Below are 25,320 nucleotides of genomic sequence, written 5' to 3' on the forward strand. Positions count from 1 at the left end.
ATCAGTTCTTGTTCAAGCAAGCTCAGCATTATGCAGTTTTTCAACAAAATGTGAATTTAAATCCAAATTCAGAATTCAACCTCCAACACCATTTCCAAAGATGATTCTTCAGCTCAGCAACTGAGAATGTACTTCTCATTGAGCAGTTTTAACAACTGCAAGTGGTGACCTCTGTCCTCTATGGAAAATTCAGGGTCATCGATTGCACAAAGTATTTACCACTTCTGAAGCACAAGATATAAAATCTCAGTTGAGGACAAAAAATTAGGTCCTCTACACCCTAGGAAAATCAAATAAAAACAAAAGGGTATTGTATCAGGAAATGTTTTGATAAAACCAGTATTTTAAACAAATCCAGCTTACCTCCATTCCCAGTAGTTTAAGAGCTTTTGGCTGAATATTAAAAAATAGAAAAGAAAATCAGTTAGATGGGAGGAAAATTTGAAAGACCAAACAATACCAAGCAAACCCATTTTCATTTACAAACGTACAGCATTTATTATGAAAATTACTGTTATAAATAATTGTACCAATAGTGCTGCAATTAGTTACTCTTCATTTAAATTGCATTTGCAGGAATGCAATGGGTTAGGAAATATCTGTCCTGCACTCAAAGGAAAGATTTTGATTCAGACTGAAGAGTTAAATGAATAATTTGATAAATAATGCTTTGAGAATTAAAATCACCACATGGTCACAAAAGCAAAAAAAAAAGCCCCAAAAGTGCTTCTAAGCACACTACAGTTAGGAATACTTGGATTGTAAACTAGTGGAATAGGAGGAAATTCACTTCCAGATCAGTGTATTCACCACGTCTCATGTTCTCACATCCTTTAGCACAGATGTCTTACAACTTTCTTATATAACTTCACTCTTGGAGTTTCAACTTCTACCTGTCAGCAATTCTTTAGAATTTAATATGCAGTGTTTCACAAAAACAAAGGAACAGAGTATTACTTATTTTTTACCACCACCACAATGGCCACATTTGGAATTAATTCATTCTTACCCTTTTTGGTCCAAATAAATTATTATAAAGAGTCCGAAAGCTTTTCCGAGTATAGTTGCAGCGATAGGCTCCACCCATGAGATATTCCAGGACAAGACCAATATCTATTAGGCTGATATGATAATCTGGTGGAAGATTTCCCTAAGAAAAAAACCCACAACTTAATAAGGATTTAGGATAAGAAAACGTGACACAGATTAAATTGCCTGGCTAGACATATGTCACAATTACATTGGAACATGGGTATTATTTACAGCCACTGGGTTCAGTCTTTGAACATTTGTATGAAATTAACTGATTCACATAATGAAAATTTTTGGGGTCATAGATTTTTGGTTTTGTTGTTGGCAGAATTCGTATTTCTGAACAAATTTTAATTTGATTTACTCACATATGACTGTCCATACAAGTTTATGTTGTTTACAAGGGTTATATTAATGAAATTAAGAAACTCTGTACTAATTATCATTCATCCAGTATAAAAGCATGACAATTTCATGGTGACTATCCCTGATCACCATACTTCATATACTTTTTTTATGGAAACTTATATTTCATCATATTATCTACAGCTGACACTACAATGCAGACCATGATTAATGTGCAGCCCAGAATCAAAGCAAAAAGCAAATTCTAATTTTGGCAGTTACAGCTAAAACTGGATAATTGTATTGACTCCACTGGAATAAAAATGGTGCTCCATTGTGCAAGCTACATCCTACAGCAATGACTGGTTCTACATCACCACTGAGCAGCTGCTATGATGGAACAACCACAGCCTAAGGAAGCACATCACCTCCAGGTTAACCCAACTGAATCCCCGGGACTGCCGCTGAGGGAGGGAGCATGGAAATGCAATGGAAAAGAGGAGAGACAGACAGACAGACAGAATGCAGAGGAACATTAGTGACACTCACAGTGACAACACTGAACGAGAAAAGAGTTAAGCTGTGAAGCAGATGAATATGAATTATACATTTACACAGTACTGCATAATCCCCACATCTGAACCTCCCTGGAAGAACTGGGAGTTTTCCTTGCAGAAATTAATACAGGCAATTTAATGTAGCTGAATTTTACTGAATGAAAGCTTCAAAACCTCTAAGAGAGAAAATACAACAAATCTCACAATGACCCTCCCTACTCACATACAACGAACAAATTTTCATGTAATGGAAACAAACGAATAACAAATTTAGGACAGAAGAGATTTTCTCCCAGGAAAAAAAAGTTGGACTAGTGGGAGAAAAGTAACTGGAAAACACACAAGGAAACAAACAAAATGCAAGAAATTCTGCAGTCATGAGTGGGGCTTCCAGTTAACCTAGCAGGCCTTTCCTTCCACTCCTCCCCTCTAATGCTGCATTGGGAGCTTCTTGTAGAGAAGAAACAGTGTCAACCTAAATCTCAAATGCCATATTACACTATAGGAGCTCAAATTCAGTTAACTCCTTAGTTTTTAAATTACTAGCACTTCCATACCCAATTCAGACTGATGCCACTGTTTGCCACAGGGAGACATTTAACTTTTCTTAACAGCTGCCATCTAATTTCAAATGCCTGCCTGGACCATTCTATTCTTGCTTTTACTGTTGATTCACATGGCTAATGCAATCACAAATGGAACACTGCTTACCTTTTTCACATCTCTGACTAGCAAATGCAGTGTATTTGGTGGACCCAGTCTCTGAAACAAAAATAATTCATGGTCCATTAGAGCTTCAGTTCCTCAGATTTTTTGCAAACATGAACACATTTAGTGATCTGGCACCTTAAGCAGAACTTTGGACAACAGCCTGTGTCATCACACCCCAGAGGGGTGAAAAGAAGGAACTGGGCTACAATGGCAAACACCTTTCTATCAAGAGCTCTGTAATATCCCTTTTTTATAAACCCTTCTGGGGTGATTCAAGTCACATACACAGTGGTAAAATACCACAGGGCTTTTTAGAATTTCTGCTCACTCACAGTGTTATACAGCTCCTCCAGGCGAGGAATAGTCAGGAAGTGCTGCATGTTCACTCCATTCTCAATGAGAAGTTTCACAAAGTCCACTCGATCCAGGACCAGTGCATCCAGCATAGCCTGCTCCAGGGAGTTCACCTGAATTGCAGGGTGGAGAATGGGAGACCACATGAGTACAAATGAGTTGGCTGGGCAGCAGCCACAGCTATTTTCACTACTTAGGATATGGACTGAGCTCCCACAAATGTTGAGTACTCTGTAAGTAAAAAGAAATTTAGAAAGTAACATTTTAACCACATGAAGTGAGTAGAGATAGCAGAGGTTTCCAAACCTTTAGCAATACAACTGTAGCTTTCAGTCTTTCAGCATGTATCTTTCAATCATTTTGTTCAGTATTTTTAACTGAACCAGGCATACCATGCTTGACATGTTATGTCAAAAAGGTATTTACTTGCTCAGCATGATAGGAACAAGTTAAACTAACACATTCACAGAAGGAAGACGTTCACTGGTGGTCTTATTTCCTTCTGACAAGTGCAAGGAAGAAGATGCTGCAGCTCAGTACTGACTTGCACTGTTGAGATATGGCTGCATGTGGTGCACATGGGATGTGAGAGGGATTCTTGGCTCAAACACAGCATTCCTGCAGAACGTACAGCTGATCTTGTGGGAATGTGAATAAAAGCATTCTACAGAATGAAAGTGTGTATCTTCCTTCTGTCTTTGTACTTCAGAATGAAAAAAAAATCTTCAGCAGTTTTTTATACAAATACTTTCATCTTACCCAGTTCAGGAGTTCAAGTTTTCTTGGGTCTGTTTCTTCTTCTGGTTCTTCTTTTGCTTTTCCTCCCTTTTTCTTTCCTTTTCCTTTCCCTCTGCCTGCTTTAGTCTGAGGTGCTGGAGATTTCTTTTCCTTCTCAGGAGCTGTACCATCAGGAGCTGTAAGGCTTCCTAAAGGCTGTATTTATAATGCATTAAAGTATTAGAAACCTAATTGATCTTACAGTAACTATTTAACTGAGTACACTCCTACCAAGCTCATCCCCCAGTCACCACTTCTCACATTGGGTCAACTAAAAATGGTAATTTCTCTAAGTTTAAGGGCCTTTCTGCATAGTCACAGCTTTACCCTTTTTTAAAAGCTGTTGAGTCTAACTTTGTAACACTGAAAGTCAAGGCAGTGAAGGACATTGAGTGAGGAAGACTTCTCTTGGGAAATAAAATCAGTGTGAGAGGACTGGGACACTTCAGGTCCTTTGCTCTCTCTGAAACCAATAGTTGTGAAAAGAAATAGCAACAAGAGCTGGACAGAAAGAGCCTAAGAGGAATGCTGCATGGTGCCAAACAGCATCCATACTGCAGAGCAGAGAGGAGAGGACAGAGAGCCACTCACTGGTTCATTTCTGTTCTGCAGACAGTATTCCTGTTTATACCTCTCAAGAAACATTTATTCAGCTGAAGTTCTTCCCTTTTCCAACCTGTCTGCCCAGGGCAGTGGCACACATGCACCACACTTTGGAGGCTTAACTTGCTCCAGATAATACTTAGGTTACATAAACTGCACAGAGAAGAAAACTGGATTGCTGCTCTCCTTATGACACTTTGGAGTAATTCAGCATCAGATGGTTCACACAGCAAAGCAAAAAGCATCAACACAGTGAGACATGAAAATAGCTTAAATAAAGGATTTTAGTTACACAGGTGATCTGCAGTGTTTCACCATTGCTGCCAGTGCAGCATCAAAACCCAAGGTGCAAATATTACACAACTTCATTTAAACTAGTGACAAACAAAGAAAACTTTGTCTTACTGGCCAGTGGTGTCCAAAGACAAATATTTGGCTGCGTGCAATGTCTACACGATTCCAGGCCAAAGCCAGGCTGAGCTGGTCTGGAGCAGATGCATTGGTACCTGAAGAGAAACACACACAGGTTTCATATTTCACACATGATGAAACAAAGCTGGACAACCTTCTGCAATAACTAGAAAACAGCAGCCTGGCTCCACATCATACTACCATTAGAATAATTCTGACACAAAGCAGTGGATTAATCCAATCAAATTATAGCATCTTCCATTTAACCCTATAATCCTAATTTCCAAAGGATTAATGAGATTGTGTCCCTTTTTTTTAAAACTTCCATATTGACTTTTATTCTGATGCTAAAGACACACATTTAACTCTTCTTAAAGATCCCTCTCAGCTCCTCTGGCTGATACTGTACATAAAAGTATAAATCTGGGACTCCAGAGATTCTGTATAAAGCCTGTATCCACTACTGTATACCTACAGACAGAAAACAATTGTCTCAGCAAACATAACAAACCCCAATTAAATATGGAACTGAACCTATTGCTCCAAGGTTTAAATGGCACAATCTGAGATCTGGAAAAATCCAGACAGACTTTCATCTTCCCACTTTTTTCCCCTAACTTTATTAATGTATGCTAAAACTGCAATAAAATGAGCTGAAGTATCAGCAGTACAGTTGTTGCAGCACTCCCATCCCACGCTTTCAGGGGAGGAAAGCCACACAAAATTTCAATCTAGATTTTATGCTTCATGGTGATCTGAACATTAATCAAACACACTCAGGCACTTGTTAAAATCCAGGTGGAGAAATCAAAGACTTAAACACAAAGAGTGAATGTCAGACAGTGCATAGGGATGTCCTCTTGGGGTGCTGCTGTGCAGCCTTCCTGAGTGCCTGGAACACCCACCTTTGAGGAGAGCAGTGAGGATGGACATCTCAATGTCGTGCTGCCCTTCCGAGCCCATGCGGAACACGGTGATCTAAAACCAAACACACCAAATTACAGCTCAGGAAAGAGACACTGAACATGTGGAGAGAAAATGGAGCAGAATGGTGCTGCTTCATTATTTCCTACAATTTAAGATTTTTCAAAAAGTACATTTCCAGTAAATTTTTCCTTGAAATTTAGTTTTCACAGAAGTGTTTAATTAAATTCTCTCAGTGGAGTTATCCTAAAATATCCCTGCATTGGTGAACATGACAAACTTGATGAAAATCTACACCAAACCCATGTATTCTAAAAAGTGGTGACAAAACTCCCATGCAAAACTGATTGTTTCCTGATGGTTCTATTACTTCCTAGTAGTAATGGAAATGGAAATGCTGGTTACCCAAGATAATTATCACAGCATCCTTTTTATTGATGATAAAATTCAAATACCTATTAGCTGCAGAATGACAATGACACATGACAATCAAAAAGGCAGGACCAATTAAAAACAAAGCAATTATTTTTAGTCACATTTGCTTAGTTCAGTCCATTGTAATTCAATTATTTTAAATATAGTAATTAATGCTATGCTTAGCCATTTAACTACATATTAGATAACTAATAATTCAAAAGCAGAATAACCAAATATTCTATGTTAACAAACTTAATACCAAATGCAGACCAAAAAACCTCAAATGCTTAATTTTCCAAAAGCAACTATTCACATTAACTACTGAGGACAGCAATTTTCTCAACAGTTAGAATATATTTTGCAGGAATGCAAAGATATATGACATTAGAAAAAGAACTATGGGAAAAATATTACTAATTAACAAGAACAGACAAAACCATCAACAGAAAACCATAACCATAAGTCTGCTTGGGCTTCACAGCCAGTGTCTGAATTTTGCTGAATAAACCAGGTGTGCTCTGATGCACATTTTAAACTCAAAACAGTCTGACTAAAGCAGCTGTGGGCTCTCCTCTTTTCTCAAACCGATTTTTTAGGAAGGCTGATTCTCTTTTCAGTCAGCTTATCAGAGTCATGTTTACCATCAACTTTACATCCAGTGAAGGTGTATGTATGGAACCCATCTTGGCATCATATTTACAAAACTTCACAGAAAGAATTACTCAAACACTCAGGGATTCATTCTGCCTGCAGGGACACAGTGAATGCAATTTCAATACGCTGCTTCAAGACCACAGATGTGAATGTCAAAGGTTTTCTTTTCCTGAGCACACTTTTCTCTGCAGCTGGGATGTGGGAGACAGGCAGGAACCTGAGTGAGGGCTGCAGCACACACAGCAGACCTGCAGCAAACCAGGAGCAAGGAAGGTGGGGATCTTCAGGAACACAATGCTTCAGTTTCTCTTGACAAGCCTGCCAAGCCCCTTTCCCTGGAATGAAAGGCTGTTAAGGAGTTACTATGTCAGAAAACAAAAACTGTGTTGATGCACTCTGAATACTTTTTGCTCCTAGGAACCCTTTCTTCAATTATCTTTCCTCCACTTTTGGCACTGGATCCTGGGTTTAGTGCATTTCTCTTGGTGTCTTATTCTGCCTTGCTGAAGTCTGTGGAAAAAGAGTCCTATCAATTTACACAGGAGAAGCATCTGAAATTTGGTTTTGGGACATTCCAGAAGATGTAATCCCTTCTTGGCCTATGTTAATGTACATTTAATGCAGCTACATGGGGAAAAAAACCTTAAACTATAACCCTTGAAAATGGCACTTAAAAGTACTCTACAAAGTTTGGTCACAGAAATCACCTTTGAGAACTACTTTTAGGATACTTACAAGTTCTTTTTTTTTCATGCACTCCATAAGAATGACAAACAGCTGATGAGCTTGATTCCTGTTGTAGTTAAAGGTTTTCTGGATGGTGACTAGAAGCTGGTCCCTAAGGGATTCATTTATTATCCTAAAGGAAAAATGAGACATAAAAGAAGACATTGCCAGAATGAATATATATTCAGAAGGCCTACTGTTTAAGAAACTATAATATCCAGGTATTGTTCTTATATATCATAGATATACTTCAGTTAACAAGTTCAATCTTTAGGATTCTATCATTAGGCCTTACAGGGCCCATACCTTTGCTTCTAAATGCTCAAGTCCCTTTGCATATAGCTAAAAACCCCAAAGCACTTCACACTTCTGATATGTCACCTTGGTTATGGTCTTAAACAAAGGACTGAACTTGCTAATGCATCTGAAAACTCATAATACCCAACTGAGAAACAAATGAACAATCCAAAAGATAATTAAAGAAATTAGATTGAAAACATTCCAGAAAGGTCAGGAATGTTTCCTCTCCCAAAGCATTACAAAACAGCCTTTCAATCTTCATCCATTTCCTAATAAAACACATGTGTTTTCAGATTATGGCAAACATTACCAGCAGGTGCCTGAGAGATGTAGTAAAATTCAAAATTCACTGTGAGAAAATGATTGGACTGACAAAAAATTCTCATTATAGATCTGCCTTACTAAATGAACACATTTATCATAATTATTGGAGAAGAAAATTGGACACTGCATCATATACACTGTCACTGGGAAGGAAAGTCATGCAGTGAGCACATCTCTGAGACTGATCCTGATAAGCTCTTTCAATTACTTACGAGCTGATAGGAAGAATGAATAAGAAAAAAAAAAAGGCAAGCCAAGTTTGATCTAAACTAAGGAAGCTTGTTACAAAGAAAGGGAAAATGCTGAATAAATACTGTTGGTGCAATTAAATATGTGCTATATCTAAACACCAACAAAATCCAGCATAAGAGCTGCTCTCCTAATTCAGCAAATAACATCCACACTGCTTGCAACACTACTTGTCTGCTTAATATTTAATCCAAGCTAAGCTTCAACTTCAGTCCAGGAAATAGGTTCTATCTTCAGCACAAGACAGGTATGCCACAACCTAATTAAGACAATATATAAGGTGTTTGCCTGGAAGGCAAAAGCAAGAGAATGAAGGAAGCCCAAAATTTCCACAGCTGGTCTGGCACTCTTGGACAATGAAATTCATTCACACAACACAGCAGAATCAGGCAGTACAAATTTTGCAAATCCACGCACTGATTAACCTCAGCCCTGGCCTGAAGAAAAGAGTTACTCCTGGGAACCTGTCCTTGCTTCTACCATGCTCAATCCAGCACCAAGTACAGTGCAGCAGACCCCGATGGAGCTTGTAAAACGGTGTACTGTGCTGAGAGCAAGCTCATTTCAAAGGACCATAATATGCCTTCAAAGTGGTAATAACTTCTACTCACTAAATTCAGGGCTAAGACCAAACGGGCAACAAAACCTGACTGACAGCAGAATGCCTCTGCTAGCAGCATTTTGTCCTTGAGGGTTTTTTTAAATGAAGCTCTGTGAAAGCAAAACATACAGTCCTACACAGCTTTGGTGAAGATCTTGAACCCTTACCCTCCTTCCTCTGAGTACTTGTGTGCAAATGACAGGATGTCTGATGCTCGCCCGCTGCCATCGCAGATCACCACTGGGAGAGGGGGGTCTTCCCGCAGACACTCCAAGACAATGGAGATCACATTGGGACCTCCTTCTACTATGAGCCCAACAACAGGAACACCTTGCCCCAGTCCTGCAAAAACCAGAAGAACAGAAACAAGAAAAAAAAAAAAGTGTCATGGAAATTTAGTTTAAGAAATTGAGATATGTGGATGTGATTTCTGTGTTAGAGCACCGCTTCCAACCAGAGCCCTTAGGAAAAATGATGGCCATTTTGTGGCCAATGTGAGCAAAAACATCCATATGCTGTTCCCCAAGCCCAAAAGGAAAAGAGTAAGATGTCTCTCTGCCCTTGCTTTTGTATCAGCTCCATACTGGTAACTTATCCACTCAGTGTTGGTGGATGTTTGGAACCTCTCTCGACAGACACCAGGTACAGACAAAGCAGCTAACATGACTGCTTCATCACCTTCACTGTTACTTGGATGGCTCCCAGCCTTTGATGCTTTACCTCTTCATTGATTACCTAGGGAAGTCTTCAGTGAGGTGACATACCTATGCTTACTCCTAAGATAAAAAAATGGAATTAGTGTTTTTATCATGAGGCTGAAATGGCTGGCCGATGGAAGAGACGACAGCTGAGCATCCCTTTGCTGTCCCTGCCTCACTGTGATCTCCAGGCATAGGATGACAAAGGGAAGCCCACAGGTCACATGGTCTCAGTAGCCTTGGTCACAAGAAACTTGGGGAAATGAAGGACAAACATTACCTGAATGCTGACTAATTCCACTATCATAAGCATTTGAATTCAGTTCTTAACCTGTGAAATGACCAGCGCTTTATAAAGATGCACTTTTTGTTTGGCTGAGAACGCGTGAAAGAGTTCATGTTTTCAATCTTGATTCCTCTCTGCAGAACAGGAACACCATGCACAGTGACAGGAGAAGCTTCCTGACATCCTCCTGTCAGTACACCCCAGCTCTGATAGGCAGGGGTCACAGAGCACGGGCTGGCCTGTATGTCCATGAAATCTTTAGTGATTCCTCCTGAGATTTCCAGCAGAGGTGCCTGTGCTTGGAGTGATTAAGAAGAAACAAAACAACTCCCTGTATGTTGTAACTAGCAGGTGTACTGCAGCCCTTCACAGAACAGGCTTCTGTGTGTATTCCCAACTTTGCCCTTCTCATGACAAAAACCACCAAACACTACCTAAACCAGAGCTGATAGCCCCAAGCCCCAGTGGTATTAAAAGGAATGACACAGAACATCCTTTCTCTAGGCCCTGAATTCCTGACCTTCCAAGCCAATGCTCCCTTTCACAACCTTCCAGCTCTGCCAGCATTTCTGCAGAAGACAAAGATGACAAAAGCAGGCTGAGCTGTTTCCATCTGTGGGCAGCAGCACCTGGCACTGCCTCCATGCTCAAAGGCAAGGGGCAGTGTTTTCCTGAGCTGTTTCTTAGGCTCACCAAAGGCACAGGGCAGCACTCAGAGAATTCCCAGAACATTTGGATACCTTATGGCTGTTCCCAATTGCACCTTTTGGCTTTACCTGCCACTCTAATTGAGTTTTCTGCTCTACCCATGTGAGCACTTTGACCCTATAAGGAACTTCTGTGGAGTTCAATGCAATTGCCATTCTGGATGTTCCTTTTTTCTTATTTTTACAGGCTTACACAGTTTACAGGAGTGCTAGTAAGAGGTAAGAAAAGCAACTGGTAGAATTGGTGTAGATTCTCCAGTAGCTCTTAACTGATGTGTGAATTGAGAGACTATTAACATTTTTTGGACCATTTTTAATTAGGGTTGTAGAGTTATTTTTAAATAGTTTATATATTTTCTCTTTCACCTTTAAAAATTAATATTTTACATGTTAATGAATATATATATTTTAAAAGAATTATTTTCTAAATAACAATGAGAAAAATTCTAGAAAATTATATTAAAGAGGTCATAATTGCTGGAAGAAATTTTAAACTGCACAAAACTCTAAATATGAAAGCATTAAGATGAAATTGCCTTAATTGTCATTAAAAATCAAAATGCCTGCAAAGTTTATCAGGAAGACCAAAGAATTTTGAGTGTGATATTTCAAATGAAACAAATAAAATGCTCATGTGGACATTCAGAATCAGAAATCACTAAGATGCACAGTATTCCTGTAAACAGGAACTATAAAAAAATCCCCTCGTTCTGTGTGTTTACTGATGCTTATGAATTCTAGCCTAGAAGTGCACAAATTCTTTGCACTTCCTTTTCCTTAGACTCTCACTGCTTTGAAGCTTCTCCTCACTATGATTTGCCAATTTTTCCTCATCCCTTTATGCAGTCCTTACTCCGTGGTTTTTCTGCCCGGTTCGACGTGGGCTCTTTCACCACTTATCAAACTTATGTTCTAGTCCAGTCACACAGTCCTGAGCAGACTTCCACTGGCAAGAGCTGGAAGAAGCCTTTAATTTCCACACTTTCAAGTCCTTCAAGCCCTCCTTCCCCCCCTCAAGGCGTTTTGGTCACAGTTTGCCCCACTCATACTTACGTGTGTTAATCTTCTGGAGGGAAATGTGTTTTTCCAGCTGACGCCGTAACTTGACTTCAGCTCCATATTTACCTAATGTTCCATTGTCTGCCAGAATGAAGTGGGTGTGGGAACTGTTGAGCACAGAGAGCTTACTTAAAGGGTTTGACATTGTTTGGTAAACTCGTGTTACCTGTGTTTCAAGAGGAGAGATGCACCTAGATTAGAACTAAGAATCAAATGGGAAAATGCCCCACACCACCCCACAGAGGCACACTCAGAGTCTTCTGAGGAAACAAACCAAGCAAACCTCTATAAAAACCAGAGGAGAATTAGAAAAGCAGCTTGCTTTTACATTCCAAATCTGTCCTCCTGACATCACTGTTGTCTTTGGAGGATGACAGTCAGATTGTGCACTCCCCTGCATGTTCCCCTAAGCTCATTACCATGCCCTCCTTGTTCAAACACTGTGCTGTTACATAATCCTCTTAGTGCATTAGAAAATACATTCTCATTTGGAGTTCCTGGTAATTCATATGCCACTCCAGAGTACCCACCTGTGATAAATGCCAGCCTTGCACACACAATAAGGCCCTTATGTGATTTACAGAAGGCTCAGAGTGCCACACTGAAGTTAGGATGTAAAACTGTCACCACAGAGAGGTCTTTACTAATGAAAGCAACGGAAACCTCACCAATTCCATATTTACTTTGAGGTCATTCATGACAACCTGAGAAATACACTTAAACAACAGGTTTTCTCAAGAAATTGTTCAATTTCACCTTCTAGGCCTACTTTAGAAATGGAAAAAAGTAGTATTTCAGAAATATTAACAATGTATTTTTCACACAGCTGTTTCCTTAAACACTTACATCTTTTCCTATTAGATCCTCCTTGTTTTCTACAATGCCCCACGGTGCAATTCCTATGGCACATATTCGTCCTCTGGATTTGGAGGAATGATCTTTCAAGGCATCTCCCACGTGACGAATGACACCTATAGGTACAATGAATTTAATGCATTTTTGGCACTTTGTATTGATCACTAAACAGAATTTTCTTCTTGGCTCTCAGGGAGCTACTGAGGTGCTTTCACTACTAAACTGGTACTGGTACTTTATAGTAGAACATGCAATGCAGACAACCATGGTTTTATTTTGTAATGGTTGTGTTGGAAGTCCCATGACCTTCTCACATCACTGTGCTGAATTCAGTGAAGTCTGTGGAAGACTTACCCCATTACCAACTTGCCACTGTGTAATCTGTACCCTTGTCTGAGGTATGTTATTCATCGGACACAAGCCATGACAGCAGGAAAAACACTTTCAATAAAAAAAGATCTTTGTACAAAAAAATCACACCAAACCTAAATTTGGAGTAGGAAACTTCTTAACTACAAGGATAACCAAGCACTACAAGATGTATATTAGAACTAGTGGTAGATTCCTTCTACTGAAACCAAGGCTGAAATTTGTTTTCAGGGGAAACACCGAGTAATGCAAATCAATACTGACCCAGGAAAATCTTATGGTCTGGGCTGGGTAGGAGATTAACACAAATGATTACAATGCTCCTTTTTTGGTCTAGTGGGTAATGACTCGTTCATGAAGACTTAAATCTTCTGCCTGTGGGAAAGATTAGTGAATGAACATCACTGAATTCTTAAGTAAACAAAAAGTGATGGCAATTGCTTACCTGTACTAACACCACCAGTGAAAATCCAAGCTCCTGTGGTCATGGCAGCCTTTATCAGACCTTTTCCAAACACTTGCTTTAATTTTGGTTGCATTTCAAAGTTCTGGAGGCCTCCATGGACAGAGATTAAGAGTTTGGGCAGTTCCAGTTGCCAGTCTTTCACCATGAGATGCAGCAGAGAATCTGGTTTAGTGTCATACGACACACGGATGTACTGCAAAGAGCAACGTGTAATGCTGTCACTCAGCCTGTTCTGAAAAATTCTCTGAGCAAAGAATGGTTACTGCTTGCCTTTCATCCTGAAGAGAGAGTTTTACAATTTTCAAACAAAGAAACAAACCTAAGTTTGGATTTCTTCAGAAGAGAGGAAAAACAAAGAGAATTTTTGCAGAAGTTTGAACTGCTGTTAGTTTTACTGCTAAGAAAACTCAAGAGTCTGCTGAACACCAGATGAATAAATATCTTACAGTACCCTATGCCCCTTACCATGGCCTTATTTGAATGTCCTCCTCCCTGGAATTCCAGGTTTCCATAGGCATCTGTTGGGTATGCTTGGGTGTGTTTACTGACAGACCATTTCTCTGGCTGAGCTTCCATTTGCTTCGTTTCTTCTTCATTTTTATTAGCTGTTATACTTGGAGGAGGTGGAATATGTTGGTTAATGAGCTGGCCACAGCAGCACCTGGAGGTTAAAATTAAAATTTGAAGTGACTTTGATTACAGTATCTTTGAAATAAAAAAAAAAAAAAATATTGGAAATTAGATTTTCAAGTGCCCAAGGTGAATAATAGAAAACACCTCTCACACACACATATGTGCCAGAATTAACAGGCTTCGGTGGTTTTTAACATGCAAAGACAAAAAAATTCACTTCCCTTGTCTTATGCATTGGAAAGTTGTTCTAGGTAAAAAGCCAGGCAAGAAGGAAGAATGCAGAACAGGAGCACTGACCACCTGTTTCTTACCTAGAGGTGACAGCTTGCATGTGACATTAACTGTTCTGTTGTCCACACAAGCTGGACCACAATATGCAGCTAGCCCATGGAGTAATATTAATATTTAGACTAAGAAATCAAATCCCCCTGTCCCCTATTGTCATTGGTAACATCATACCAACTATGAAGGATGGCACCAAATTACTGCATCCTTGCTTTCAGAATTCAGTATGAATTTATTATGGTTTGCAAAGCTAGGAGCCAACAACTCACTGGCTCCCTGCTCCCAGCCTTGTCATCTCTGTGTGACATGTCCCATGGCTCTGTGCAGATTGGAGTGCAAGCTTGACTTGTGCTTTTGTTCCCCTGTCATCTCCCTTTACAGGCAGTGACTAAACTGGGTTTCACACATCTAAACCCAAACAAAGTTGAGTTTCTCTGATATTAAGCTTTTCCATTGAAACAAAAATTTCAAATGTTACCTGGTCGAGTCTTTGTTGTTGGCAATTATATAGATGCATTCTCTTTTAGAAAAGGTCTTCTCTATCCAAGCCTTCTGACCCTTAAAAGAGAGAAAAGGAAAAAAAAAAAAAAAAGAAATATACTGTTATGTTTCTGTGTGGCAGATACAGCAACATTTACCTTCTATTATCAGCTACTAAATTAATTTACCTTCTATTTTCAGCTACTAAATTCATTACATCAGTTTTAAACACCAGATACATCTTCTCATGAAGTGATGTGAATCTCTATGATTTGGATAAAATTTAAACCTCGAATGTGTGTAAAAGCCTTTCTGTAGAAAGATGATGGTCTTGAAGTTTCAAGTTCTACCAAAAAATGCACCTGCTCCTTCCTACAGCAGTAAACAGTAAATGGAATCAATGTAGCACAGAAAATTACCATAAATTGTGTAATAAATAGATAATAGTATTTACTCCAAACAATGCTTTCTTTGTATGCAGAAAGTTCTCCTCAGACTTTCCCTTCATAACTATCTTCTCACATAATTTTTTCCTACTTTAAATCAAGTTCCAGCCTTTCCTAGAGCATCTTACTCTGAATGAGATGCATCTTGGAAGGAGCATTTTTAAACTGAATACCCTGTGACAGTAAAAGCACAAACTCTTTGGGTATCTGTGAAACAGGAGGAAGGAAATGACCTTCAAATTGTGTTGGCCTATTATCCTACTTGCAAACCAATTCTAAAAAGTGAATTCAAAGAAGCCTTTTAACTTTAAAGAAATGAAAAATGTTAAAAAGCACTCACAATTTGATGACACTGATACCTTTGCCTTGCTGATAAAAGTTGCCTCTTCTGAGTTTGAATTATGAAACTCTCTTTTCAAGTTGCAAGCAAATGTTGTACATTTTGCTTTAGTTTGTGCTATGGAAGTGAAATTAAATTTTTGTAGGCACAGGAGCTAAAAATGACACAACTTTCAGCCTAACTTAAAAAAAAAAGTAAAGGGACTTTTCCTAGAGAAAGAGCTAAAACCCTTGCTGATTTTGACTTAAGAAAGTCAGCTGCAGATGCCTGTCAGCCGCTTTGAGACCAGCCACGCTCCGAGTGCTGCACAGGCTCCAGCATGAGGAACAGGGGGCTTCAGAATTCATCTTTCTTTCTCATGCAAGGCAAAGGCTGTCTCTGAAGCTCCTTTGTATGTTGACTTGTTACTTCTGATCTGGCTTCTTCATTTACTCCACTATGTCTAAAATTATAGGGGACTACTTGAAGTTCCCTCATTGCAAGTAACTGCAAGGAAGTTGCCAAACCAAGCTTCTACTTCAATGTAAAGGTGTCTATAATTGCTCAGGTACACAAACATTCACCTGTCTCAGGTGCCTCTGAGCCAGTCTGGGCAGTCAGTGGCCTAGGAGATCCTGCAATTCTGCTCTCCACTCCCATCTTGCCGATTTACCAAGGCAGAACCATCTCATGTCATTTTAGAAGGAGTTGTCTGGGACCTCACAGCACAACAGTGAGGAAGAAATAACAACTCATGGACAAAGCTTCCTGTAGCTTACAGCTTTGCTTCCTGTAGTTTACAGCTTTACTTGCTTTCTAAATGATAAGGCATGTATCTCAGGCATTTAGCATAAAGGGCTTGGTCATGTAGCAAAATAAGAAGGAAAAGAGCATTAAATTTAGTATTGAAAGGCTGTGGGACTTAGTCAGCTTTTCTGTGTTGACGCCACAGATTTCTTCTTCAAATGAAACTAAAGAGACTTTCTTCCAAAATTATCAAGAAGGTTCTTTTCATACACCTTCTGGCATGGCTTTGACAACATAACAAATTTTAATAATAGTATTATTTGAAGTGAAGCTTAGAAAATGCTTTCATTCTGTAGCACCAGAGTCCAGTTCTAGAAAAATCCAGAGAAAACATCCCCAACAGCGAGGTCCATGAGGCTCTGTGGTATATGGAGGTGGGTGATTAAAGCAAAGAAATTCCATTTACCTGCTCAGAATGAGATGTTGCTACTTCACAGGTATTCAGGCAGTTCAAAATATTCAGAGCTCTAAAAATAGTCCATTTGATTTGAATTACAGTAATTTTTCAAAACTAATTCAAAAGCACACAAATGTTCAAAGTGTACAACTTTACTGCTGTTAAACAACTATGTCCAGTGTTGTTACTTCTCATATACGCCATATTAGTTAATGAACTGTAACACTATAAAATGAGCTTAACAGAAACCTGTTACAGAGCTTACATAATTTCTGTACTTCTAAAATTGTACATATTTAATTTTTTAAATAATTTGGTTTTATTATTTTATATATTCTAAACATATTAACTTCTCTCCCACCTGATTAAAACTTCCAAATTCTGCGTGGTCTCTGATAACTCCTTGACTAAGTGACACAAAAGCCCAAATCAATCCCACAGTGCAGGAAACACTTTTCACAATAAAAACCACAACAGATGCTGCACACTTAACTGTTCTGTAGAGAATACTGGAAAATGCAATCCAGAAAAATCAAATCAGTTTGGATTGTTACACCATGCCAGTGAATAATGCTTTACCTTATTCCTTGTAGCTTACCAAAGCACAGAGATCCTTTTGCTGTTTTGAGCATGTAAAAAAAGTTACTTAACCACTGGATTAAGTCACAGACTTAACATCTGTTTTTGGAAGGAAGCTTTTGCATCTTGGTATCTAAAAGGAGATATACAAACAGCTGACCTCTCAGTTGCTCTTAAAACCCTTCTCAGAGGAGGTCTCTTATCTACTGCTCCGTTGGAAAAGCCTTCAGTACTCACCCCCGAACCCCGTTAGCAATCAGCCGCTGCAGGCACTACAGAGGGACAGCACATTGTGCTCTACTGGCTTATTTTTCTCTGCTAATGAGAGGAAGGCAAAAGCAGGCATTACAGACTGGGGAAATAAAAACCTCAGCACATTTGGTCAGCCTTTGAAGTTTCACTGCTTTTGTCTGTTTAATCTGCTTAACCAAAGCTTCATTATAATCCAGTGCAAATACTTGAGCAGAAACATTTGCTGTCAGAAAATGGGCACTTTCTCCACTACTTTATACAGATTCTGTACATTTCTTCCTCTGGATTGAAAAGCTCTTGGTCTTTCAAGGAAAAATATAAGTACACATACTGTCTCTTGTGAGTATGAAAAAAAAAAAAGCAGTTTTTAACAGCCTTGGGATGGATGAATTGCCAAAGAACAATGATAGATCACCTACAATTTTCAGACCAACAGCCACTGGTGGTTTTCCATACACCTCTGAAGAAAGCAAAAAAAAAAACAAAAAAAAAGCAGATCCCAACTTGTTGCCAGTAGTGAAGTTCAAACTTGCTTGTTACTGCAAATCCTGAATGTATTAATTAGAACCTAGTTTTGAAAAAAACACATTTCAGATGTTCAGCTGTACATTTGTTGTCCTTTATGTAAACTGGCAACAGGTATCCTAAGCTATGATAAAAAAACCCCAAAGCACTGCTAATTCATGTACTTCAGCCTAGAAACCAATATGTTGCTGAGAAACAGCATGAACTAATACTGGATTTATATTATTCCACTATATGGTTTTGCTCATTGTCTTTAGCATTATAAAGCTATCCTCCTCAGAAACAAAAGGAAATCAGTATAACTGGTATGTAAATCACAGAGTAACAAAATCAAGACCCTAAACCACAAGTCACCTTGCAAATATAGGAACTAATTAACACAAGAACTAGTTCTAAAAAGACCAATTATCCTTTGACTATTGCAAATGAATTACTCTATTTGCTGAGAAAAAAAGCAACTGAATCATTTTAGCTGCAGCAACTGAAGAGAATTTTCTCTCCCACACATAGATAATTTCAGTTTTCTACTAAATTAACATTAAATTTTACATATTTCACTTCATATATAACCAAGCATTCAGTAAACAAGAACTGAGCCTGAATTTCAGGCTGCACCAAAACAAAGCCTGCAGCCCTGTTTCATTGCAGCTTTATGCAAGAGCAACAGGTGGGCTATGCACCAATAAATAAATATTTGGAGAATCTCCAAGGTGGAAATCCAGACAGGAGAGGAAAGCCACTGGAAATGTCATGCTGCAAACTCTAACATGGCATTGTGTCACCAGAATTTCAGTAAAGCTACACCCCTGGAGGATGGCACAGCATTTAGTGATTGTGATGAATGTAATGACCAGCAAAGGGAGTGGAAGAATTTGAGGAGGGACAGGGGGGCAGGGATGAGGGTCTGTTGTGCCACTGGAGCACACCCAAAGCTCAAGCTCAAGCAGGTCTAAAAGCAGGACTGAGCTCTCTGACCCCTAGAGTGCTGCTCCTTGGACAGGGACCTGTGTCCTTGCTCAATGGCTTGGCTTGCTTGAACTGGGGACAGGATGGGACAGGGCTTGGCCTCTCTTTGTATCTGCAGAGCATCTGCTGTCACACAGCTCAGAGCCTCCTGGGGCCTGAAGGAGCACATATTCCACAGCTGCTGCACTCCAGACAGGTTTTGCCTGGACCAGGCCCAGCTGGTCAGCAGGCATGAGAACAGCAGGGCTTGGTGCATCAACTGGGACTGGACATGCAGACTGTGCCTGCTGCACAAATGCACTGAGGGAGCAGGCAGGGGACCAAACAAATGTATGTCATGAATAACACAGGGTTTGACAGAGCTGTTCAGGCTAAGCCAAGCACAGAATAATACAAAAATGGATCTGGCTGGGTAGCAGAGCTTACATCTGTGGACTAGTACAAACTACTTGGACCAACATCTTGTTAAGATGTGGACTGATTGTTGTCATTTATGGAAAGATTCATCTGTAGCCCTGTTAACACCCTCTGACCAACTTTTCAGGTAATCCTCCTATGGTTTACAGTATGCTGCAGAAAAGGTGGCATTACTAGGGAAATCAAATCTCAACTGTGTTGCCCAATCATAAAATTAGAATGCTCTGCAGAATTAAACTGGGATATTTATGCTAGATTTGAGCACAGGGATGTTTGCTTTGATGAGATAGGGAAAGAAAGAAGTAATCTGAATGTGAAATGAAATTCATATCAAGACCATGTGCACTCTTACTTAAAAGAAAGTAAATAAGAACAATAAACAGTTGGGAGAAAAAAGAAGTCATTATATTAGCAGAATCTCTGTTATCTGGAACTTAAGTCCTGACATGAGAACAATTTCTATTTTGTGCTGCCTTTAAATGCAACATCCCAATTACACTATTCATCATCCTTCTTCACTTTGAAAGAACAGTTTTTCCAAGTGCCCAACTAATTAATCTTTCAGGTGATTAGTTCTGCCTAGAAATTACATTCCTCCTAATAACAAGGTCTTGCTCAGAGAAAAATCCTCCAAACTATGTGATGTATGTTAATAGCCAACCCTGTAGCCACTCACAAACTGGTAAGATTTTACTGAAAAGTTCTTCATTGCTAAATGAGTACAGGGCATGAGACCATAATGGTGTTTTGAATTTGTGTTATGCCACGGAGAGCCAGAGCCATGAACAATGTCCCCAACTAGAGAATACAGCACCAGCCTATGAATCTACTAAATTTCTAAAACTCTTGTTAGCATGAGTTCTATCAAAAATCTATTTGTAGAACCAAGAACAGGTTTAGTAATTATTAGAATATGAAATACCAAACAGCACCCAAGAGAAAGAGGATCCCTTATATTTTTCGCTAACAGTTTAAAGAGTCTTTCAAATAAAATCCTATTTGCTTGAGACAATTCTTATTCTTAGTGATACACAAAGTTCTGTCAAATGTTATATATGATCTGGAGACAGCCCACTGTGTTTTTGATATTGTTCAATTTGAACCCATGCTCTTGTAGCAACTTTGTCAGGGAACCACTTGTTCTGTGGTAGAGACTAACACACACCAGGCAGGATGGCAGTGTCTGTAAGCAAGGCAAGCAATGTTGTTATTTCAAATTGAGGCCAGAAATCCCTCCTGATGTTGGTGTGCAAACCAAAAAATGGTGCTACACTGCACAGAGAGCTGTAAGGAGCTTTCATGGCTTCATTACACTCTGTGTTTCTGGAGAGGCACAGCAAACATCTGCTGAAAAAAGAAAATTATTCCATTTTCTCTCCGGTTTCATTAACTGAGGGACACGGTTTACAAAATATGCAAGAAGTAACAAGCTCCTTTTTCAAAGCTAAGATGATTCTGCCGCACCTCTGAGAGATACACAGCACCTCCCCAGAGGCTTTGCAATGGGAAAAACAGCTACAGCCTCAATAGCACAGCAGACTGGCTGGCTCTGAAATTGTGGAGATCCCCAGCTCCAGCACAAGGTCCATGGAGGCACAGGAGCAAAGTGTTGGATGAGCTCCTACAGAGAGGCACAGCCCAGCACTGATGTAACTATACTGCTAATGAAACTGTAATAAAGCAACTTAAAGAACCATTTGGAGTGCACTGCAGCACAGCCTGGCTCAGCACATGCTGGGGGAGAACATATCCTGTGGAGCTTTGCAGTATGGAATTTTTCTGTGTGAAATATGAAATAAATTCACTGACTTCCTTACACACCACATCTACCACATTTTAAGGAAGCAAAAGGAATTCCTGCAACAGTTTATCCTTTCCATTACTGCATCAAATTTCAGAGAAGACATGTTAACATTAATGTTAATCTCCATTTGTTACTTTTCCCAGTTCTGTCAATGCCTTGCCAAATCCTTCTCCTGCCTTTAGCCCTCCTGTCTGGATGCTTGGGAGATGGGGAACACAAACACCAACCTGTACTGAGCCTCTGCACCTTTCTCCCCAAAGGACCTTCAGCCCATAGACACTTCATAGGCCAAGTTTTACTCCCAGATCTTACACAGTAACCAAGACACTAAGATGGGAAGTGGTGAGCAACTTCACCTAAGTGACCATTCTCAAGAAGTCCAACTCAGCAGGATGGATGAGCAGGGAGAGACAGTAAGCAGCCTGGTAATTACTAGTTTCATGTGTAACATAGTTTTGTTGATAATTCTTATTTAAAGATTTAAGATGACCTTGGTATCTAGTTCTGACAAGGCTCAGGGATGTTTTTTGTATTATAACTATTATCTGTCTCGGCTAATGTAAAGACTCCGCTAGACAATGGTTTTAAAAGAAGTCAGGGTGCTTCCAGATTATTTGCATGTGGGCTATTTCTCTTAAATTATTCCAAACTATGAGCCTTTAGTAAGGGCCATTCATTCTAACCTGAAATAGAAAACTGCTACTGTAATGAAAACCCCTGGGATTCAACACCCCCTCAACAGCAAACCTTTGTGCAATTCATCAACACTTATGAAATCATGATCAATGTGACAAGGTACTTCCCTTAATACAAAACTAAACCTGAGAATAGTTCTCACTAAAACTACCCACATACTGAATTCTCCTGATTATTTGTGGTTTAGAAAATGGTGTCAATAGATGCTAATCATGCCTACAGAAAAGACTAGCCCACACTTACATGCAGATGCAAAAAACATTGATTAGGACTAGAATATTGCTTCCATCAGTGAGATCTGGCTCATTTGCATCCACATTATTAAGAATAATGACTATTAGAGTAGAAATAATCAAATATGTGCTTGCTCTTTGGAAAAGGACTAAAAGTATAAGCACTTCTTTGATATATGAGATTATAAGATCCTAGTTGAGAGAGAACTATACAACTTCTGACAAGTCAGTTTGTCATGCTGATTTTACATACATGACATAATAGCATGGTTTGAAACCTTTTTCTTTATGAAATAGGGCAAACCACAAATGTAAAACACTGAAGAAAATGACTGCATGTTGCACGGAACATTACTCATCCACGAGAGTTTGTTCTAAATGCACAGTTGTAGTTAGTGCTACTTGAAGTGCAAAGCACACTAAACAGCTGGGCTTGAAGAATTCTTTACACTGACACTTTCAAGATGTGGCGACAAAGAGCCAGTACTTAGGGCATACTGAGATGCACATTAATAGAACACACTTTAAAATTGCTACAAAGCAACATTTCTATATTCACAATATGAAGAATATATGCATATCTCAGAAGTCTCTCAATTCTGGAGATGCTGAACAAATACATATTTTGAGAAAAGATACTATAAATATTTGGTTCTCCTGCATACTGTAAATATGCACCCTTTTTGCAAATATGTATGTAATACACCAGTCAGCCAATCTGTCTCTGGAGAAATTAACATTAGTTTGCAGCACACAGTTTTCCTGACAGCAAGATTCTTCAGGTAGAATTCCGTTGAAGAGTTTGAGCTGTTGAAAATTTGCAACTTTCTGTGGCTAATTTCACACTCAGTAGAGCAATTTTTTTCTGGGCATTAGCTAAGACCTAAAACCTTTCATAGAATATGCCACAATCAGATGCATTTTATTCCCTGCTGCTTTCTGTCATTTTCAAAAAAAGAATTTCCAGCTCTTGAGTTGCAGGGTTTGCACAAAATTATTTCTCATAATCTTTCAGAAATTCTTATAAAAGCATTGGAATTCAAGGTTTAAATTATTCCCTTCACACTCTAAATTCTTATGTTTGAAATATTGCATTATGTACACCAGAGAGTTGCCAACATTCATTGGGAACATCCTGAAAACCTGAATATTTCAGGGCTGAAATAATTACAGAGGGTGAGAGCAATGGGAGATTGCAGAGCTTACAGTTTTCAGAAAATTTGGCCAGTCTTTTCAGTCCTATTGCATCTAAAACCCATGAAAAGGTGAGTGAAGAGAATTAACAGGTGCCATGGAACAGAAAACAGCATGTCCAGTGATGTTCCTGGACTTTTTTATCAAGGTGTGCAGCACATTGTTCCTTCTCTTTAAAATGCTGGCCACAGTCTATCCAGGATTTGAATTAGAGTGATAATAGGGAAAAACTATAATAATAAAAGTTTCAATTTTCTGGATTTAATCCATTATCAAAAATGGAAAAGAAAACTTTTAAATCCTGAATTGGAGGAGCTAAAGGAGACTGGAACAGGCTGTCTCTGGCTCAGCAGGTGGTGGGTGCCAGCTCAGGGCCCAGTGGGACCACAGCAAAGGGCAGGAAGGACACAAGAGTGGATGGGAGACTCTTTAGGGCCATGACTCGAAGAGCTGGGGGGTAGCAAGGGCCAAACCTGGGCTTCCTGGGCTCCTCTTGAAAGATTGGTGTGTGAATACTCAGAGATCACAGGTAGGCTGGGGCTCTGTGAGACCTCTCACCTACCAGCCCAATGAGCTTTATGGCAGGAATGCATTTCTTCACATGACAGCAGCAGCACTGCGGGTACGAATGTGATGGGGCTGGTGATGTTTGTTAAATGTCTTTCACTGGGGAACCTCCTTTATGGCCAGCACTCGCTGAGGTGGGGAAAACCTCTGCCCTTTTCCTGTTTCAAGACTTCCATAATACTTGACCTACCATAAAACCTTGATAAACTCTTCTGGAAACAAATACACACAGAAAGAAGCTTGCTCATCAGAAGGCGTATTGCCACAAGAAAGCTCCAGAAAGTAATATTACTAGCTAATTTTGAAAACTCAGAACAGCCCCCAAAAAATGAAAAATCACAACCTACAAAATAAAGAAAACCACAGAACTCCTTGCCCATTTTTTGCAGAGGTAGCTCAAAATTAGCATTCAAAATATTGAAATATGTATGGTACACGGTGTTTCTTTGCCAGCATTTCTACATCGCATTACAGTCACACTCACGCAATTTTTTAATTTTGAAGTGTTGAAACATCATTTTTGGACCTGAAAACTCATTTTGTCTTCTTGCAGCTAGTACTTCATGTTTCACATCCTTCAAAATGAGAAATCTAAGAAGAAGTCTAATCAGAACACTGTCATTTCAAGGGAATTATCTGTCTCCCATCAGCTGCAGGTCACTACGCAGCTCTTCAGCAGAAATTTCAGTTGTGCACATCGCCATGACAAAAGGTAGAAGACTATCAGGAATGAAATGAAAAATTATTTAAAATCATGTCCTACCTGCTTGTCCCTGGAAGTGTTTCAGAGTTTGGAAAGATGAATTACAGCTAGAATAAATAAAGTGCATTTAACTCTGTGCTTCTGTCCCATCTTTCTGTTTATTGTTCAGACGTCTCATTCGTCTTACTGTTTGGACTTCCAGTCTCTGAAGTTCATGAGAATTCCCAAGGAGATGGGTTTCCACCACTTTAAGAAGAGAATCTCATATGATAAGCATGTGAGCAGCTTCTTTGTTCAAACCAATCTCATGACTCCCTTTGAAGGTAATCCTTTAGAAGTCTCATGACCCATCTCTCTGCCCAGAGGGTATTTTCATCTCATGGTGGAACAAGGCACAACAAATCTACTTTGATAGTGCCCAAATCTCCAATTTGTTAAACCTCCTTTCCTCTCTTCAAACAGTGGATGTACTTGCTGTAAAAATGCCGGCACTGCAGAAAGGCTAAAGCAGGAGCTGAAACTTTTAATTTGAAGTATCCCCTCCCTTCTGCTAAAATATCAACGCTATTTGCATAATTGAGACAATTGGACA

General features: G+C 39.3%; 1 protein-coding gene across 4 annotated transcripts in view; it reads right to left on the minus strand.

The window, feature by feature from the left end:
* TRPM1 (transient receptor potential cation channel subfamily M member 1) overlaps positions 1 to 25,320 on the minus strand; it is a 95,182-nt gene that overhangs the window by 22,138 nt on the left and 47,724 nt on the right. For 2 of the 4 annotated variants that reach the window (XM_030228485.2, XM_050978451.1), the window contains 14 exons: positions 14,822 to 14,901; positions 13,891 to 14,086; positions 13,405 to 13,618; positions 12,582 to 12,706; positions 11,730 to 11,901; positions 9,153 to 9,327; positions 7,521 to 7,644; positions 5,696 to 5,768; positions 4,785 to 4,885; positions 3,759 to 3,932; positions 2,978 to 3,112; positions 2,646 to 2,696; positions 1,010 to 1,150; positions 364 to 393 (listed from right to left, as the gene is read on the minus strand). In XM_030228485.2, the coding sequence (XP_030084345.2) occupies positions 364 to 393; positions 1,010 to 1,150; positions 2,646 to 2,696; positions 2,978 to 3,112; positions 3,759 to 3,932; positions 4,785 to 4,885; positions 5,696 to 5,768; positions 7,521 to 7,644; positions 9,153 to 9,327; positions 11,730 to 11,901; positions 12,582 to 12,706; positions 13,405 to 13,618; positions 13,891 to 14,086; positions 14,822 to 14,901 (1,791 nt within the window). Of the gene's footprint in view, positions 1 to 363; positions 394 to 1,009; positions 1,151 to 2,645; positions 2,697 to 2,977; positions 3,113 to 3,758; positions 3,933 to 4,784; positions 4,886 to 5,695; positions 5,769 to 7,520; positions 7,645 to 9,152; positions 9,328 to 11,729; positions 11,902 to 12,581; positions 12,707 to 13,404; positions 13,619 to 13,890; positions 14,087 to 14,821; positions 14,902 to 17,608; positions 17,685 to 24,788; positions 24,949 to 25,320 lie in introns of those variants that run through there. The other 2 variants (XM_050978452.1, XM_050978453.1) reach the window with 2 other exon arrangements.

This window comes from Serinus canaria, chromosome 10 (assembly GCF_022539315.1).
Source record: "Serinus canaria isolate serCan28SL12 chromosome 10, serCan2020, whole genome shotgun sequence".
Lineage (NCBI taxonomy): Eukaryota > Metazoa > Chordata > Aves > Passeriformes > Fringillidae > Serinus > Serinus canaria.